The following is a 20,420-nucleotide window of genomic DNA, read 5'->3' as shown; positions in this document are numbered from 1 at the left end:
TTATTTCCAAGTAATTGACTTTCCATGGTAAACTCCCTAACTGTTTTCATATGGCCAATGTCTGACAATATTTTTTAAAGGATTTAAAGATTTAGATTAATGCTTAAAGAAACTTATTTATAGAAACGAAGAAAATAAGATGACAATGCATTAATAAATTAGCGTCGTCTATCAATATCTATCAGTTGACAAACATAACTTGTGTCTAAGGTTATACAAAGCGATTCTCAATTGTGATGTTTACCTACGTGCGAATTGTGGAACCAACAGTGCGTTACAACGGAATCCCCCATCATTGCTACAATCCTGATTAACTAAGACATTTTAATTAACAAATATCGCCATAAGGATATCAACTCAATCATTTGACGAAATTTGGTATTTTTTCAATTAATTATATTACGAAAACATAATGTATGATTAAAAAGCACATTTATGTTGTTTAAATAATTTTCTACCACAATAGGGGGTGTTATTTAACTCTCAGGACATTGAATAAACACTGCAGCTGTTGATTAACAATTTGTTTATACCACACGTGGTATAAACTCTGTACGCATTCTGATTGGCTGACACGGTGAACTTTGACCAAACTACTTCTTTCCCAGTGTCACGCCATCATTGTTCATACATGTTAAATTGACCTTTAGTACTAATTATACATCTTGCCGGACAAGAATTTTACTGATGAGTTTCGTAGTTTTAACGTGTATGAAACAAACTTGATCTTGACGGTAATGGCTTGATTATTATCTGGCGGGAAATAGACGATGCCGTGTCGTGCGAATGCTTTTACATGTATACATGTAGTCCGACATTGAGTTTTATTTTCTGGAAGCAATTTTGAAGATTTGAACTCAATAAGACGTTAAATGAGTATTATTTACCCTGAAGATGTCCCCAATTAGAAGAATTTGATATCGACGGATAATTTATCAAACGATGACTTTTGAATACTAATTAGAGTCTTTTTGCTGATGAAAATATTACTACACCTTATTTGCATATTTCAGTAAATAACGTTCCGTATCCCTGCCGTATTTCTATCGGCTAAAACCGAATATTATTGTGGTAGAAACAGGTCACACTACTCGTGGTTATTGAATATTGAATTTATTCCACACTCGTAAGTTATTTTTTAAAAGTTACAAAAGACACTCGCTAAACCTCGTGTCTTTTGTAACTTTTAAAAATAACTCACTCGTGTGTAATAAAATCAATATTCAACAACCACTCATTGTGTAACCTCTATGTCTCCTCATATACGGAATGCTCGTGTGTGGTGATTGCATTGTAATTGATAACAATTGTGTGGAACAGCAGGTGGAATAGGTAAAGATTCATCTGTAGCCATCTTATAACACCACATCAGCTGTCAGGTCCATTATGGTTACATAATATCTTGGGTGATAAGGCGGTGGTATCAGCAGTCTTCGATTGTGAGGACATGATGGCGTTAAGGTAGTGGGTGATGAAACGTATTGGTATCTTCCAACAGGTTGAGTTAATAAAGTAATTATAAGTTATGTTTTAGTGATACAGATAATATTTATTTTATCGGTAAATGTTAACGGAAATATTGTATCATCTAAAACAAATATTGTAGCAATATTGAAAATGAATGAAAAAAAAAAGAAAATGAAAAAATATGAAACAAAAAAGCGCGGAAATGAAAAAGAGAAAATGTTTTAACTATTGATATGGAGTAACATATACGTATAGTAATAAATGATTAAGTTGACAATGTCTCCCTTACAGCAGAACGTCTTAATACCTGATAGATGATAAATCACTGTTAAGTTCAATAGAAAAACAATCACAGAATCACCATTTGTTAACATAAATTACAAGTAGAACAATAACACCGAGTTTGATTGGATAATTACGGCAGAACCAGGAGAAGCCATGAATCGTCAGCGATCGATGATGTGTAGCGGCGTAACATCATTGTTTAGTGTTGTTACCACCCTTATATAAGTACGGCTCGATTTAATCTCCGGTCCTGCCATCATCCCACATCCTGTGTCACTCATTCTGGTCAGAACGTATTGGTCAGTTGTCGGTCAATTACGTCATGAAATAATATAGTTCAAACTGACAACTGACAAACCTAAATTTCTCACACAAAAGTTTCGGTGCAGAAAAGCGAAAAGTTTGATATATTTTTAAAAAAAACCCCATCGCATTGAATTGGTCTTGCAAATCCGATTACGAACGACAACATCTGTGTCTCCATGTCTCAAAATGGGTTTAGGTCTATATTTCTTCCCCTAGACTGACTCCTTGTATTGACAACAGTTTCCTAGGAAAATAATTAATATACCACGTGTTTCCTAGTGCGATAGAAAGTAATCCAGTTAAAAACATACCTGTAGTTTTGATCACCTTGCAGCCATTTAACGTAACCACGTTTTTCTGAAATGTTTTCGCAACTATTTGTTTAAATTCATATGAAAAAGGTGATTTCACTATACTTGTTTTCAAGTATTAATGTATGGATTATTAAAAGTAGTGTAAATAATTGGTTATTCCCACAATGGCGTCACTAATTACAGTAGGATGCCATTGTCATATTTAAAGTGAAACTTTAGTTAAAGGTAATAATTTTTGGATTGAAATAATATATAAATTGTTAGTATTCACCTATATAATTTTGATATTATTTTTAAATGTTAGCGAAATGATACATTCGTGCAGTTATAAAGGTTGTAATCGTATTGACGCTTTTATCCCAGCGCGAACATTAACAAATGGAATTACGTCATTATCATCATTTGAAGTTTGAAATTATTTTTGAGACATATAAACAAAATCCATATTGTCTGGCATGATGCTGTTTTACATTTTATCTTTAGTGTCTAATGAGAGGTTTTGGATTCAAACGTCTGACATAGACAAGTACTATAAAGCACTGTATCTCAGATCCAATTCAACCGCAAACAAAATTATTACTATCATTCAACATAGGCAGATAAACATAAATTGAAGTCCTTAGATTTTTGCAGCATCAAGCGGTGTCCGATGTTGATTTTATTAAATCATTAATCATTTCATAGTCATTTGAGAACCACAAACACGTGACAGTTTTGTATTTCATGATAAAATAACAAGGAAACATTCATCGGTCCAACAGGTTCATCACCGACATACCACACCCACTACTAGTACTGTTATAAATTGATTATGCCCAAGCTAATGGAATAAACTGAAAACTGTTTGTTCTGGAAACAAGCGGACAGTTTGAAATATTATCATTGTCATTCCTAATTGAGAAAATAATCCGTTTCGCCGGATTTAAAGAGGAAGACGAACTTTCCTAACGGGATTTAATCACTGGATGTTTTATTTATTAGCAGTGTTTTGCTGAATTATAAATCTATTTAGCAAAATGTGCGTCTTACGATGAAAATGCTAATTGCATGTTATAACAGGCTTCGGCACAAGTTACAAGCAGCCTGTACTTTTTTATTACTTCGTAGTAAAGGACGCAATGTATTACCTATTTGTATACGACGATTACTTCGCTGTTACTTCGCTGATTAGCGGCTTCGTTGAAAGTTTAACCACTTGTAGAGAGGCATCGTTGATTTGATGGATGTTTGGGACGTTTAGGGGTTTTCTCCTTAACAATAGGTTAGATTTATATCATATCTCTTCATAAACAGAGAAGACTTTTTTTAATAATCTTCAAGGAAGCAGCATACATGTAATCTATAGTAATAACTCACTGATTATAGGGGTCTCGGAAGATCATATATAGGTAGGTCTTTAGATGTTTACCTGTTGACTCTATTGCATGATCGTAAAAGACAACAAAAAGAAGGATCCTGTCGCTTCTCTTCTTCCTAATTGACATTCCTCTTCCTAATGTCTCCTTTGATACCGCCTCACGTTTGGCATTGAATTGGGTGCCAGTCCCTGTGAGGTAGACTCTTGATTCTATCCCCATAGTCTATAGTTTTTTCTTCTGTTCCTGCCTTTCACTCAATATAGAATGAGTGGGACGACTGGTTTGCCCGTTATAAGTATACTGTAATGAGGTAGCATTCCACTGATACAAGGAGACACAACATGAATATACCACAGTCTTCCAAAACATTCAGGCATTCACATACCGCAATTTACACATGCTCCTTAAATGACACTGGTTTAAGTTAAACCGAATATAACCCAAAAAAGCATAAGAGGCCCCGATATATTCGCACATTCACTGCATATTTGGACCACGAGTTCAAAATCTGTGTAGGGTAGTTTCCAGTTTCTGATAGCATATGACACCTGGCTATTAAAAGGACGTGGCTAAAATAAACCCTTACTTTACTTTAATTGATGTGGACTAACATCAAAAACCTTATCATTGGTGTAACTTGTATTCCATTGACAGAAAAGTAATTAAAAAAAAACCGAAAGTCTCCGTTTTTTTTATCTTATCGATTTTTTGTTGATGTTGTGCGTGCAATTGGCCTGAAAAATGTATAACTGGTAGCAACAATCAGTGGAAACATATGACGCTCACTCTTCATTAGCACATTGTGGCACAGTATTTACAACAAAGGTCTCTATGATTTATAAAGCTATTTTTCATATTCTACTCATTGCTAGCATCTCATCACATCCCATTGGACTGTAAAACACCACCTGCCCATTTGTAATGATAATATCTTTTACAGTTCTCCGAATAAATTCTTTATCTCCAAAACGCATCACTGTGTAGATTGAATTATAGCCGGGACTGTTGAATGATAATTACGTAATCAATAACTCAAATGATGAACTGAAGACGATCTAAGAGGAAATTTTATCAAAAAGTTGCAATGTATGCCATTTCATTTGTAACGACTGAATATCTATTTGTGAAAAATGTGGTTTATTTGTTTATGTCGATCGTTTGCACAAATACTACCATCGTAACATCCAATATCTTAACAGGATCGCGACCCCTAATCTGGGAAAGAACTGGAAAATTGCGAATTCATTTATTCGCGATTATATTGAAACAATGACGATGACGAGAAATATTGTATACACGAAAAAAGTGGTTTACACTAAAATATACCTCATAAAGCTGTTTATAAACATCCTTGTCAGGAAAATGTTGATTCACCTTAACACGCAAGTGGATAATAGAGAGCGGACATCATTAGCATGTTGCATGTGGTTGGTGTAAGCATAAATTGATCCCACATTGAGTTAAAAATTCCTACATCACTGTCAGCTCCCTCTGATAACGAGGTTATCTAAGGATTGCAGCTCTGTGTGTTAAATGATTTTTTTTCTTTATCGTAAGCCTCGGTAACCACTTCGATACATTATTAAAGTAAACCCTATTTTAGCAGGAAAATACAGTCTATCAGACAAATGCATTAGCAGTTTTGATGTACACCTTATATTGTTACACTTGAATGCATAGAACACACAAGACTTTAAAGAGCTAGAAAGTGATGAAAACGGTCTGGAAGTTAAATGTCAATATCAGGATATCATCAGAAAAGGTTATATCGCGTGTAACCTTTGGTATGTTCGGATTATTATACTTATGTCCTATTAACAGCCAGGGTCATGTAATGACGGCCTCCCATGTGTGTTGTGTATAGCGTGTGTAAAGTGCGGTATGCGTGTTTTGGGAGACTGTGGTATGCTCATGTTGGGTCTTCTTGTGTACATCTAGTGTATGAGTGTAAATCATTACATGTTTACAACAAGCGTCTTTATATAAAGCAGACTTCAAATCAGTAACAATGTCTTTCCTCATTCCAGATTTCCTATCACTGTAACAGTTTATAACATAAGGAGAAAATATAGCGGCCAGACTGGTCACTCAGAACACAAGTCAACTGAGGTACTTGGTCACCTTTGATCCTGCTGCACTCCTCTCTCTGCCTTCCCGAAGTCGTGACGGAGACCAAAATCCACCACCTTTGTCGCCAGTATTTTAACATGGTTGAAATGATATGATATTACATGGACCTCCACGCTATTTCTACCCACGTGGGATAGTTTGGGTTGTCAACACGAGGCGTGTCGAGCGTTGGAAAGCCAACTTCGAGTTGACCAGTCTAAATTTTACACGAGGGTTGGGGAATCCGGGTTTCTTTTATAGAATCATGTTTGGTTATTTTCCTCCCATACCTGAGAAAACATTTTTCATTTTCAACTATCACAAGACAGTCGTTGTACAACGTTGACAAGCGTCACACAAGTGTAAAGCCCATTTGAGTTGTCTTACATCCCTCTATTAATATTTTTGATGAATATAATATTACATGGGTCTGTCTTGTGGACAGGAATATATCTCAACTCGAGTGAAAAACTTTGGTTAGTCAACCCAAGGCTTGCAGAGGGTTCGCGTCCAAATTTTTGCGAAAGGGTTGAGATATCCCTTTCCATTTGACAAACCCATGTTTGATTATTTTTCTCCCATACTTTAAATTTCTTGTAATTTTCACCATTACAAACTTCATAAAACATACGATTTGTAAATATGAATGCCGATATATGATGGTTCAGCACCAATATACTATTGACATAGCGGTAAATGTCGCACGAAATATCACACGTTTTGAAGAACCGCCACAGTCAACGCTATGTTTCAAACTTTTGGGTAATATCGGAAAACTGAATTGCATCACGTGACCGACATTGGCGATACCCGTATGGGTCGGAATCTCATGAATTGTATCATTTGACCAACATAGGCAATATCTGTACAGATCAGAACAGTTCAGAGACTTCCGAGATATTTTAAACGTGTACACACGAAAAATCAATATTTAGATTAAATTGTTTCATAACTTTGCGAATATGAATTTTAGGCGATAAATATGGAAAGTTTTTAAGAGAGGCGGCCAAAAATATGTAGAACACTTAAAATACTTTTTCTATGCCAAAAATACAGCAAGTCACAGACCATACAACTTTAAAGATATGAAATAAACTATATATCATACAAACGTCTCATTGCGTCAAAATTGATAACGTCCTCGACGATAGTCTCAAAATGTATCGATGACGTAACGCCATTGCCAAGCGCGTTTGACTTGTCATTTCCCTACCTCGGTAAAAGAAAAAGTTATGTTTTCCCTAGCAACCGTATGATAATAACACGAGTAAAGGAGAAAAATAAAATTTTACATTGATATGTCACGTGAACAAGGCTATCCAAACCCGAGTGTAAAACGTTTGCTGTCAATAATCGGCGAAGGGATATGTTGACCAAGGTGTTGGCTAGTCAACACAAGGTTTGCCGAGTGTGTTGATTCAAAATTTCCGGCAAAACAATACGGGGGTTTTGAGATCCCAAAACGACGTGGGTAAAGTACTATTTACCCTCGATTAGTACCACTGTCCGGTGATTATGACGTCACAAAAATCACGTCAAATGACAAAGTCATAATCACCGGAAGGTGGGACTAATCGACGGTAAATGGTACTTTATTCAAGTCGTTTTGGGATCTCAAAACCCCGTAAATCACGTAACGTCATGAACTCATAAAGCACAACCAAGACATGCATTGTTGATGACGTCATCAATATTGACGTGCAGTCGGCGAACATGCTCACGTCTTGGTGTTTAATTTTATACTGCTATACCGTAAGTAAATCATTATTCTTTTCGTTTGTATGTAGAAGAAAACAAGCATTCCTTTCCTTGTGGGTGAGTCTCTACTGCAGGTTGTAATTTCATCGCTACACCCTCAAGATAGGAAACTTTTCTATTAGGTTTTCTCTACCTACGGCGGGATAGCTCTGTGATGAATGGTGGTAATAAAACGTTGTCCTTTACTGAGCAAACACGACACAACCATGTTAGGTACTGTAAACGTACCTTTAATTTATATCGCTAAAATAAAAACTTTACCGCTAAAATAAAACTACCGCTAAAATAAAACTACCGCTAAGATAAAAAAAAAACTTTACCGCTAAAATAAGTACGTTTAAAGTATGGGATACTTTCCTAATCACCGACCGATACCACCACATCTTGTGTTTTATTGAAATACAACTAGAAACACCATGTTCGTCTCGTACTTTATTTCCACCGTGACAAACACCAAGGAATGATTGATAGTTATAACTGAACATATCGGGGTGTTCATGTGACAGAAAATTGGATATCTGAGGAGGGGTTTAGGGCACGTCATCACGTTAAGGTAGGTAAAATGTTGTAAGTGACACGGCATGTTGTCAGTGAATTCACAGAATTACGTATGGAATATCGACATCATCTAATTCACCTCTCCCTTACTGAAATGTAATTTTATATGAGAAATTCTTCATGAGGAATACAAAGATGTTCCTTTGAACGTACACCAGACATAAAACACATGTCGATACACAGTTATTGGCCTAACGGCGGGGAATACTGGACAACAAAACAACGACCAATATGTATCAAATCTAAACTCTGTCAACAATAAACATTTAATTTCTCTTTATCAGGAAAATTTAACCTTTAAATATACATTACAAGACAGACGAATGTACTCCCCTGTTAGAATTATGTTCAACTTATGGAAAATGGAAAATAGATTAATAAATATAGATAGATAATTCTGTTTTATTTGAATACAAAATTGTCACGTTCAAAGTTTTTTAGTGTCGACGAACCGCCTACAGGTGAAGCAGTTAGTATCCAGAATTTGCCGAACTGATCAGATGTAAAAGTTATTATGAAAGTTGTTCCGGTTCGACGGTGGCGTCACCTGGCGATAGTTTTAGCCGCCGTTTTGCCTCATCATTGCCATCATGCGTTCCATCATGCTTTGTACGTTGCCCATGTTTCCAGATATAGAAAGGGAAGGTCTATTGCCGAGAGTGTTCATCATCCGGTCCATGTTTTCGTGTCCAGCTATACCTACAATGATGATAAACATATATTATAAACTAAGTATTCCTTATTTGCATACAACAAAGATATCTCACTTTGGAGGGGATATCAATTGTGACGTCATTGTTATGTGTAAAAATGACGTTACGCCCGTAAACACATGATGTCATAATCAAAATCTTACCATTTGTTTATAATAGAGATTGAATAGTATTTTGATTCGTTAAAGGTCGTATAAACGCAATACGGGGGTTTCCAGATCACAAAAAGACGTGTGTAAAGTACAATTTATCGTCGATTTGTCCCACCATCTGGTGATTATGTCGTCGTCATTTGATATGATTTTAATGAACTCATAATCACCGGACGGTGGGACTAATCGACAGTAAATCGAAATTAACCCAAGTCGTTAGATACAGACATATTCAATGTAGTGCGTTAATGAAGTAACATGTTTGTTCTCTAAATCAGCCGGCTTTTACTATCATTGATACAGTAAGATACTTAATGCATGACCATGGCGTGAATCCAATATAAAATTGATCCACGCATATTTACTTTTATTAACATTTATTTGAATAATTGGTTCGGTATATATGCACTATTGTCTCAAAGATCAGGTCTAAATGAACCCGTAACGTATATTCGAATAGTCGCAATATATTAAAAAGCATGTTTATTGTTTCTAGGAAAACATTCATAAACCATCCAGAAATGTATCAAGAATGTTTCTCCACGACGGCAAGCTTTATAACACATAGTTATTTACAGAACAAATACTATTTTCTATCATCACTGTAACCATATTGGTAAACAGTGGTCTAATAGTAAAATCATGAGTGTCTCGTTACTGTGTGTGTGGTTTGGTAGACTAGCTCATTCGTGTCTGTTTCTAGGTAACTGAACTGCACTGACACATGTACTATCATACTTTAAAGTTTTCTTTATGCTTGTTATACAGTTGCATGGAATAAAAACTTGACAAACTTGTCTGTCACACCACAGAATGAGTATCGAGCTAGTGCTGAGCTAAATCGTCGAAAACGTGTGTCGGATAGGACGACTTGCGGATAAGGTATACTTTGACATTGAATACATAAAATTCAAAAGAAAGGATATAAGCAAACCAAATTATTATAGCAGCAAATTTAATCATTATCGATTAATGAGGAAAAATAATCTAAGAACAAGTGGATTTGAACTGTCTTATGTAAAACAAGTGCATGTAAACATTAATTAGAACGACCATTGTTGACCGAGACGTATCACTATCAGGGTTTCTATCACGAGTTTTAGGACACGTGACCGAATATGTACTTGTAAATACGACAATGAGGGTGATGCAGGTGTAAATCAGTACATATGATGTCACGTACTTCTCCCACGTGCAAAGACGATCTAATCATCTGCTTTCGTCTTGACCATAACGACGCCAAAGACCTTCGTTCTACACTGTATAATAAAGTTACGTGCGTTCTTATCTACTTACTGGTTAAGGAATCACTATTTAACGTATCCATAGATTCTGTCTTCAGTCACATACTCAAAGAACTATTAGGCCTAGACAGGGATACAAGTAATCATAGAGATTCAAACTTATCATTAACTTTTAATATAGAGACTATAACAAAACGCTATTTAGGGACATTTTTGAAAATGCCTTTTATAATCTACACTATTGGCGTATTTGACGTCTGATATCGTAAACAAGTACATGTTTTGCTTTTTTGTGTGTTCACTGTGTTAAATTTTCCAACTAATACTTAATGATAAAGTTTGTATTTTGTTTCTGACTTTCGTTTCGCTTGTGACTCATTTCCTATTGCACGACTTGTAATTTATACTTAAACATACTATATTATCTTATTACAGTATAAAATCCTTGTTTGAATTCAATTTTATGGACTAATCAACTAGTAACCTCTCTGAGTCTGATTTGTTTTAATAGAGACATAAGGTATTTACGTCCACCAAACCACTGCTGCCATGGTGACACGCAAGGCTAACGTTCTGAATACAGATTTGGAAACCATAATTAAATTAAAGGATTTTTTTCTATTGATTTTTAAATAAAGACATTCCTGTGTCTGAAAATCCCTCCAAACTTTGGATAGGTTAGATACCACGAGGAAAGCCTAATAAACTTAGAAACTCAGTAATGAAATTCAATTCACCTAAAATCAATTTATCATGGCAGAGATATTCGCTGACATTTAATCCCTTGAGCAGTCATTGTCATATGAAAAATGAACTACGGATATACTAGGAGATGTATGTTAAAATGTGAGTTATTACTTTGACGTAAAATTTGATATTTTTTTATATCTCACAATCTGAACTTTAATTGAACATATAGATAGGTGTACGTGAACACATAACTTATAAATGTAAATGGATGAGTTGGTACACGGGAAATGGATTTTAAGCACATTGTAGTCGACCTCGTTGAAGACTTCGATATTCAATCATGTTTAAAGCACGAGATCGTATAACGATTAAGATTGCGATTTTGAAGTGGGTCAAACTTAAATATTACGAGCTCATTTATCTTGTTAATTGTGGCGAATTTATAAGGATCATTTGATTTATGTAGAAGATGTGAAATGAGTTTACAAAAGCAGTTCTGAATCAATCACTCGTTGATAAACTGCCTCATTTCCCCAAACATTAATTCTTGTTTGACAATTCAAACTCGATATTCTGTATTTGCATATTACAGAGTTATCTACCCTTGCGGGGTAGATATCGATTGTGACGTCACGTGTTTGCGAGCGTAACGTCATACATTTCGGAGAAAACGACGTGAATTGCGCTCACAAAAAAAATGACGTAACAATCGATACCTACCCGCAAGGTAGCTACCTCTGTAATATGCAAAGACGGAATACTTGTCTCCTAATGTGTTTTTGTTTTCATAATTTTATAACTATGGTAGAAACGGCCGGAGTTCTTCGAAAAAATACACCTAGCAGCAATTTCTCAACTCACGCCTCTCTCTCTTATTGAAGAGAAAGATATAACGTTATTCGCTATAGCAACTTCACCGTCTCATTCTACTGGAGTGAGGGTTTGAATCACAGTTAGATTTATTTTTATCTATCGTATGCACATCGGCGTTTACACATTAGCTTGGTAGTCCACTAATAGTATGGTAAACCTGTTGTATGAAGATGTTTTATAAATATTATCATAACACAAAAGGGAAATTGTAACTGTATGTGTATTGGTTGCAGCTGTTTCATTGCTATGTAAATATTTTGTTGTTTGTTATATAATTGTGGTTGTTATACGACTATTAGTGTGTGACCGAATTGTTTTGATGTATGGTAATATACAAATATAAAAGGAAATATAACTTACCTATTCTCTTCACGCGATGATTAGACATGTCATCATTATCTACAAAATTAATACAAATAATAATTATTTCACAAACTACATTCACTTCATCTTGATATCTGGACGCAATTTCATGAACATTCCCTTAGCTTAAATTCTCCAATAGGAAAGCATTACGGATTTAAAGGAAGGTTCCTTAACTTAAATTTTTTCCTTAACATCTGTAATGCTTTCCTATGGATAATTTTAAGTTAAGAAATTCCTTAAAGTCAAAATGAAACTGGGCTCTGATAATAAGGTCCTTAAATTATTTCATTTTTTTAATTGTATCAATATAATCTTTTTATTAAATAATATGTATTCCTAAGATATTCATCTTTAATAATCTGTATCATATCATGTACATATCTATTTTAATACATAACCTTCACATCAAATAATCTTTATCAACATAATCATCACACTACATGATGTGTATCAATATAATCTTCACATAAGATAATATGTATCAATATAATCCTTACATTAAATAATCTGTATCAATGTAATCCTCACATTAGATAATCTGTATCAATATAATCCTCACATTAGATAATCTGTATCAATATAATCCTCACATTAGATAATCTGTATCAATATAATCCTCACATTAAATAATCTGTATCAATATAATCCTCACATTAGATAATCTGTATCAATATAATCCTCACATTAAATAATCTGTATCAATATAATCCTCACATTAAATAATCTGTATCAATGTAATCCTCACATTAGATAATATGTATCAATATATCACAGTAAATAATATGTATCAATATAATCCTAACAGTAAATAATTTATATCAATATGATTTAAATATAATTATCAACTACGACTGGAATAGTCAACAATAAATGATACACCGTTTCCAATACGTGTGAGTCAGGTCTATGCTTTATTTTCAATTTCGGCGAAAACATGAATATTGATTGGACTATTGTAATATGTATTTGTACATAACATAGTTGTCTGCCTTTATGCGTAGGTGTTGATTGTGACGTCATGTCTTTTCGAGCGAAACGTCAAGCCTCTCAAAGAAAACGACGTGAATTTTGTTAAAAAATAATGACGTCACAATTGATACCTACACGCATAGGGGTAACTCTGTAATATAGTAAGACGGAGTAGAGAATTAAACAGTTTGGCGCTTCCGAGTGGGAAAGTTGAGAAGGCTTTATGTACTTACCACTGTCCTTCCATATATGACGTAATGGCTTGCTATTGGATTGTGTATCAAGGTTGTAGTCTGTATCGTAGCTTGCTAACTTCCTTTGTAAATCTTTTGTGATTGCATCCAGTATCCGTGCCTCCACATCTTGTTTGGTGAAGGTCCTCTTGACAGGACTGGCGTCCAGCACCACGAGAAAGAGGCTGGCTAAGCAGACGCACACTAGAGTGTTCAGGTTCGGCAGTGGCAACATACCATAGGATTAGATGAGCTGGTTAACAGAAAAATACAGGTATGAAATATAACACAGGTAAAATAACACCCACCGACAAAATATCATAGGATTTGGTGAGTTGTCCAAAAGTAAAAGATATAAAGGCCTAATTCGAAAACGTCACTTATGTAGGTAACAACCGAATTGTTCACCGATGGAAAAAAACCATGGAAATATAAGTGTTGGCCAAAGGAAATAAATTTTTAACGTAGCAAACACCTAGCTTAAACCAACCGATACTGACATGACGCAGACCATAGGTTTAAGTAAGCTTTTCACAGATGAAACAATTTGCTTTCAGATACAAAATGTCAAAATAGAAGCGAATGCTAACTTTGAACAAATATGTAGTCCACGTAAGATGTTTCGGAAGATTATGCTGAATCAGAGATACTCAACAAAAAAAAACCCTCTGAAGTCAGATCGGACAATTTTTGGCCAATATGCTGTCGATGACGATTTCACAATATATCATACCAAAAGAGTTCAACATATTTGACCTCACAACAAGAGCCTTTGACGTATGTAATAACGAAAAAATATAAAAAGACGTCAAATAAGACTATGTAATACAAAACTAACAAAATTTACATAACAGTTTTTCTTAATGTATGTAAATAAACACCCCTGAATAAATTATCTGTTCTATTTTCGTATGTATTCCATGCGTCATTTACAAAGCCTTGACCGCAAGATAGTTTAAAAGAAGTCTTCCTTGGCTTCCAGCAAATCCATGTGCCACTCATTTAGAACAATCTGTGAAGGTTAATAGCCTGATATTCCAGCACATAATTTTAGATAAGGTAATTAAACCTTGGGATGTCATCTAGTTAAGATGGAGTATCGGAAACTGCAGGGTTGCGTTGGCGCCAGTCGTTATTATCTCGTTAAATTGAACAGATATAAAAATACACATAAAACGGAAAAGAGAAGGGAAAAAATGAAGAGAAACAACATTCATTAAACTGTGAAATGAACGCTAACTGATTTTTTTTCTCACTAAATATGAATTATTTTTCAAATAATGCTTTGATAGTAATTAAACAATGCAATCTAGTTAGCCTTGATCGCCCCTAAAATACAGATATAATGTTCATCCAATGCATAACATATTGAATACATCATCTTATGACCGGGGATAAAATATCTACTTGATAAAAAGTGTATACCTTATTGCTAATCCAAATGTTAGTCCCTCTGATTCTACAACACAACTAAAAAACACAGAGAAGTTTTTGCTCTAACTCCTAAATAAAAGATCATGTAAAGAACGAACTAGACTGATCTTAGCTTATATAATTGATGACGAGGGCTATAACATAGAAGGATAATTTCCATGGTCATATCTATAATGGAGGCATATAAAAAGTTCCTCTTTTCCAACGAAAACCAAAAACTTAAGAATGTGTTCGATTGTAAAGACGTTATTCTGTATGTTATTCATGAACACAGTCTATGGCAATGTTGTCCGGAAGTGCTGTTGATATATTTCGGATATATTATGACATATCCGAACCCATTGATAAAGGAGTCTCAGTTACAGTTACACAGTATACCCCTGCAGCAGATAATAATGGTTCCGGAACACCCTAGAACATCGCTATCTATGTTAAGTTTTCTTGTTTGTGTATTCAATCTTTTGTTGGTAAGCGGACGTGGTGTAGGCAGTGTTGAAACACGCATTCTCCCCAAAGAAACACGTGCACAATACGAAGACATCACCGAAAACAATATTAAGTATGTGAAGAAAACGTTTGTCTACCAATCCTGAAAGCATTTCCTTTAATTATAAGTATTGCATTGGTAATACGAAGGCGCTCGTCTCACCGCCAGAGGGCGCTGTCTTTGATTAAATATTCCACCTGCAGCAATGAATTGTTTGAGGTCAGAAACGTCCAACTTAGATCGTCAATGTTTTAGAATTAAAAACAATACAAATGTAATAGGTTCTTATCGCAGGGAGTTTGAAAGCACAGACCATTGAGTGTGCTTCCATTACATAGACATTTTGCAAACTGGATTTTTGCCAGAAACACCATTTTTGCACTTTTCCAAGGCCATTAAATTCACTTAACCATTATCGAGAGAGAACCGGTTGTAAAAACACTCCCTTACATTCCTTTATATGCTACATTATGTCGTTTCCCAATGTTTGATAGTGAAGTTGATAGATTGGTGTCTTCAATAAGATATATTCCGTCTTTGCACACTGCGGGAAGGTATTGATTGTGACGTCATTTGTTTGCGAGGAAACGCCAAAACTTTCAGAGAAACAACGCGAATTTCGCTCATACAATGACGTCACATTCGATACCTTCCGCGTGGGAGAATACTCCGTGATATGCAAAGACGGAATACTAATTGAAACGTCAGTATTAGAATTAAGTGGACACTATCGAGAGATCGTTAAATATGATATTTATTTTACACGAATGAGTTAGTTTGTAACAATCAAAGATTGTGATTTTATGTAGGTTTTAAAAATAATATTTGTGAAATAATTTTCATATCCGAAAACCTCATTACCTATAAGCAGAGCAGGTAAAGAAGAATGCTTTTGTCTAAGTATGCAAATAAGGTGACGTGGTTTAAAATACTAGTTAATATTCATATTTATGATTCAATATTTAATCCTACGAATGGAAAGACGTGAATGATTGCAACACTGACATATGCATCTGTCAAAAGTAATTGGTACCTCAATCAGCTTTCGGAATATCGCAGTATGACGTCATTGTGTTAATGACGACGTTATATTTATAACACAAAATTAAGAAAAGTTAAAATATCAATCGAGGAAAACTACTATTGCCGGAGTGGAGAATAACATGGCGTAATTTGGTATAACTGCGTTTATCTATGCATTTGAACTAATTAGAAACGTGTGGTGTCCGGATGTCGTAATTCTTACAAACTACTTTATCTAACAGAGTGATGTGATAGACTTGATGCACGGAAGTTAAAACGATTCAATCCTGATTCGAAATTTAAATTTGATAAATATGAATACGTATCACGACATACAATATAAAGAAATAGAGCGAACGTAATTTCCATGTAAATTAACTATTTAACGATGACAAGGATATATTAACAGTATCCCACGCTTATTGACAAAAATATCACATGAGGCAAGGCATTGTAAGGTAAGACATTGTAGGTGACAACACGGGTTTACGTCGACTTCTCACTATCCCAGTATCTAACAGGTATTTCAGAAGCTGAATTAACAGTGATCGCAATGCTAAAATCGAGATTATTGCTAGCGTAGGACCTAATCAGATCCATTACGTCGGTCGTTCTATGTGTGTTTAACAGGTTATGATAACTAGGACAGATATGCTGACTCTAGTGTTATCCTCGTGAATATGCCTTGTAGACTACCGACCTCAGATATCACTGTATTTGAGGTAATATTTGCCTGGTGTGATATTAAGTGCGATAACAATGAGGTGATGTACTAATCCACTTTTATCTCTTTCGATCATCAGCGTAAGTGTTTACATATCGTTATACATAAAAAGTAAGTAGATCCAACATATTTAGACAACTGGTACGAGGTTATACTGATGACGTGTTTGAACAAAAGTTTTATAATGCTAAAATTAAAATATAACTTACCCACTTCAAAATCAAACGTTCATATAACACAAATAAGACATATCTGGAAGAAGAAAGTAATGCTAACCAAATAGTCAAAATAGATTTTCGAATATTCAAGGCGGTCTACCCCTTGATCAAAAATAGAATTAACAATTGAAAATACATGAAGACAAAGGAAATAAATATTATAATAATACAATGGCGGAATCTAACTACGTATTGCCATGGTTTTCAAAAGAACGATACAAAGGTAAACGTTGAAATATATAAATGTTATTTAACATATTTAAGACATATATTTCGCGACAATTATGTAGGTATCCGATGTTCCAGAAGGATGACTATTTTTGTTTTCTGCATAAAAATCGACGCGAAAAGATCTTAGCACTAGTATATGGGTATGCCAACTATCCGGTATGGACGGAAAAAATGTGATTATGATATTCATAATTTCATAATACAAAGTAAAGAAACAAAAACACAATGACAATGCTGTTTACGTCTGAGTACATACATAACATACATTTACTGTGTGCTTTTCATTATCTTATTTCATAATTTCATAGAATCAATGAAATTTTCATTCCACTGTTCCAACATAAAAGATCATGCTTCATTAAAAACTAAATTTCTTTATACACAGGATAACATTGTATTGAAAATGAGCAAAAAGTGGTCTTATTAGCCAGGTTGTCACTTTACAAGGGAGATTTATAATAACCATACATGTGAATAGAGGTACAGCCACCATAACAAACATGCGTGAAAAGGGTTGTCGAGTACCACATGCAAACGTATACTTCCTATACACTTTTGTGGTATTTCTTGATTTAAAAGAGCGTCTCATGAGTAGAACACAAAACACATGCTGCGCGACCTAGTTATAATAACTGGGCCAAATCTGGTGTTGGTGGGAATATTCCACGCGCTATTTGTCTGCATGTTTTACAACAAAAATCAGACCATGGAACATTCCGGGGTATGATGAACATTTGGGTGTCCTCTTTTTGTGTTTTCCACCAGAAAAGGAATTTAAATGTGATATGCGCGAACATGACATTCCGTAGTTGTCATTGGAAGTGATCAAAATATTAGATTAAAAAAAAATCTTAATAAAGTACAATATGTTATATCAGTCTATATTGGGGGGTCTATTTTAAGAAATGCGGGAACAAAGCTTATCTTTTAGACAATTTCATTACAGGTATTGTCAATATGATTTATTTGTAATTTTGATTTGTTAGATATATTTGTTTACTACTCAAATTTTCTTATTGTTTTTATGGTTTGTTGTACATACCAATTAATGTATTAAGATATTCGTTGGACATTTTTGGTCAAATCCGTATTTATTTTCTTTACGATCTCCATGTGGAAACCGGTAAGATAGACATCTACAGTACAAACTTATTCAGAAAAACGTAGGTAAAAAGTTAAAAATAAAAACCTTACCTGATAATGAAAGTCTATATTTATTCTGTTTAGATAATATCCATGCCCACCTCCCCTGTCCATTCACGTACAGATGTCGTTCTCGTATGACTACAAATTATTCAACACTCATGATTACATAGAAGGTGAAGGTCGTTACGTGGCTAAATAGGGTGCCGTGCACTCACCGAGGGCAGATAAGTCGTATATATAGACAGGGAAAACACACTGACTTAGATATGGCAATAACAACATTGAAACAAAAACATGAATGGAGCGTGCAAAAATATCAACATATGTAGTTTCCGATTAAAGTACAGGTATAGAGATAAAGTGAGACATGCTTAATTGTGCGTGAAGATTTCTGCAATTACAAAAAACCGTACGTAAGTGGACTATGTACCTTTACACTGCCAATGAATAGCGCACATTTTATAACAACTGATTTAATAGTGCTTGTTGGTGCCTAACTGTGCTACATTGTAGTAGTTGGTTGGTAATCAACGGCATTAACAGATGAATAACGGTGCTAGTTGATATTAGCTATCGTAAATGATTTCCTATTTGTATGAATTCTTATTTGTACGGGATTGCAAAAACAAATAACACAATGCAGTTAAACATTGCCTATATTTGAACAGTACATTTTTAGTTTTTTATCAAAGATGCGTGTATTTGCCCGTCATGAATGACTGTTTTGACTGAAATGAAATTACTCAGTAATATATTAAACTACTGTAGGACGTACAAGGTAAATTTTAAGCGATTCTTATAATTGTGACTTTTCGAACTCACAATACGTTGTTTATCAATCACACAGAGAAATAAATCGTAACAATGATTATATAGCAAACATTTTAAGGCGTGAGAGTACATTCACATTACTGTATAATAAGAAACGTTGCATACTCTGCTTATTCAACAAATATGTAAGGTAAAGGATGACACTGATTTTGCTTTTGTGTATACAGTTGTATAGACTAATCTGCACATTAGCACGATATTCAACAAAAACTCTAAACCCGAAGAGTACAGGTGAACGTTTGATACACAGTCTGTTCTCTATCACTGTTTAATATAAATAAAACACAGATCTATCTCTGTTGCAGATTTCCCGCCATGGAAATGAGCAGACATTAACCGGACCGCTGGCACCAAGGGATTTACACTAGCCTATATCCAGAGACGACATATTGCACGCTAAATTAGGGATGTCACAGACAGTTTGCGTATATAAAGGGTATGAAACCCTAATGAGGGTTAAAACTATTGTATATGTATGTATCGATACAGCAAATTGATGGTTAATCAGCCATTGATATTTCCGCCTACAGCTAATCAGATTCGCTAAATCAATTACCGAGACTGGAGAGAATACTGTAGAATTAGCTGCGTATTAGTTTTTATTTTGCAAAACGTCTTATCAATAAAACCTACAATTTTAGTACCGACTCCTTGGTACGATGGCTAGCACTGAGTTAAGTACCGACTTTCTGGTACGAGAGATATCACTGAGTTCGCCAACTCGACTACCATCGTGTTTTTAAACTTGCAATTGTGTAGTTGATGCGTTCGTAATAGTGCAATTTCACTAAATATCAGCTTTAAAGGAGACGCACTTGGGGTCCTTAAGAAAGATTGGAATATACAAATGTTTTTATGATCGACTAATTTTAGGCCAAGAATACTGATCAAGGATTGTTATTTTTTTAATTTTAAATTAGCACTAAAACTC

At 34.7% G+C, this 20,420-nt stretch overlaps 1 protein-coding gene across 3 annotated transcripts in view; it reads right to left on the bottom strand.

Moving 5' to 3' along the window:
- Positions 1-8,016: 8,016 nt before the first annotated feature.
- LOC138329496 (uncharacterized) overlaps positions 8,017-20,420 on the bottom strand; it is a 34,226-nt gene continuing 21,822 nt past the window's right edge. For 2 of the 3 annotated variants that reach the window (XM_069276519.1, XM_069276520.1), the window contains exons 2-4: positions 13,396-13,648; positions 12,188-12,226; positions 8,017-8,854 (exon numbers count right to left, since the gene is read on the bottom strand). In XM_069276519.1, coding sequence (XP_069132620.1) covers positions 8,715-8,854; positions 12,188-12,226; positions 13,396-13,630 — 414 coding nt within the window. In that variant the 5' untranslated portion in view covers positions 13,631-13,648 and the 3' untranslated portion in view covers positions 8,017-8,714. Of the gene's footprint in view, positions 8,855-12,187; positions 12,227-13,395; positions 13,649-18,706; positions 18,842-20,420 lie in introns of those variants that run through there. The other variant, XM_069276521.1, reaches the window with a different exon arrangement.

The sequence above is a fragment of the Argopecten irradians genome, chromosome 8 (genome assembly GCF_041381155.1).
Source record: "Argopecten irradians isolate NY chromosome 8, Ai_NY, whole genome shotgun sequence".
Lineage (NCBI taxonomy): Eukaryota > Metazoa > Mollusca > Bivalvia > Pectinida > Pectinidae > Argopecten > Argopecten irradians.
Note: the sequence above shows the minus strand (reverse complement) of the source record. Positions and strands in the feature narration are given on the sequence as shown.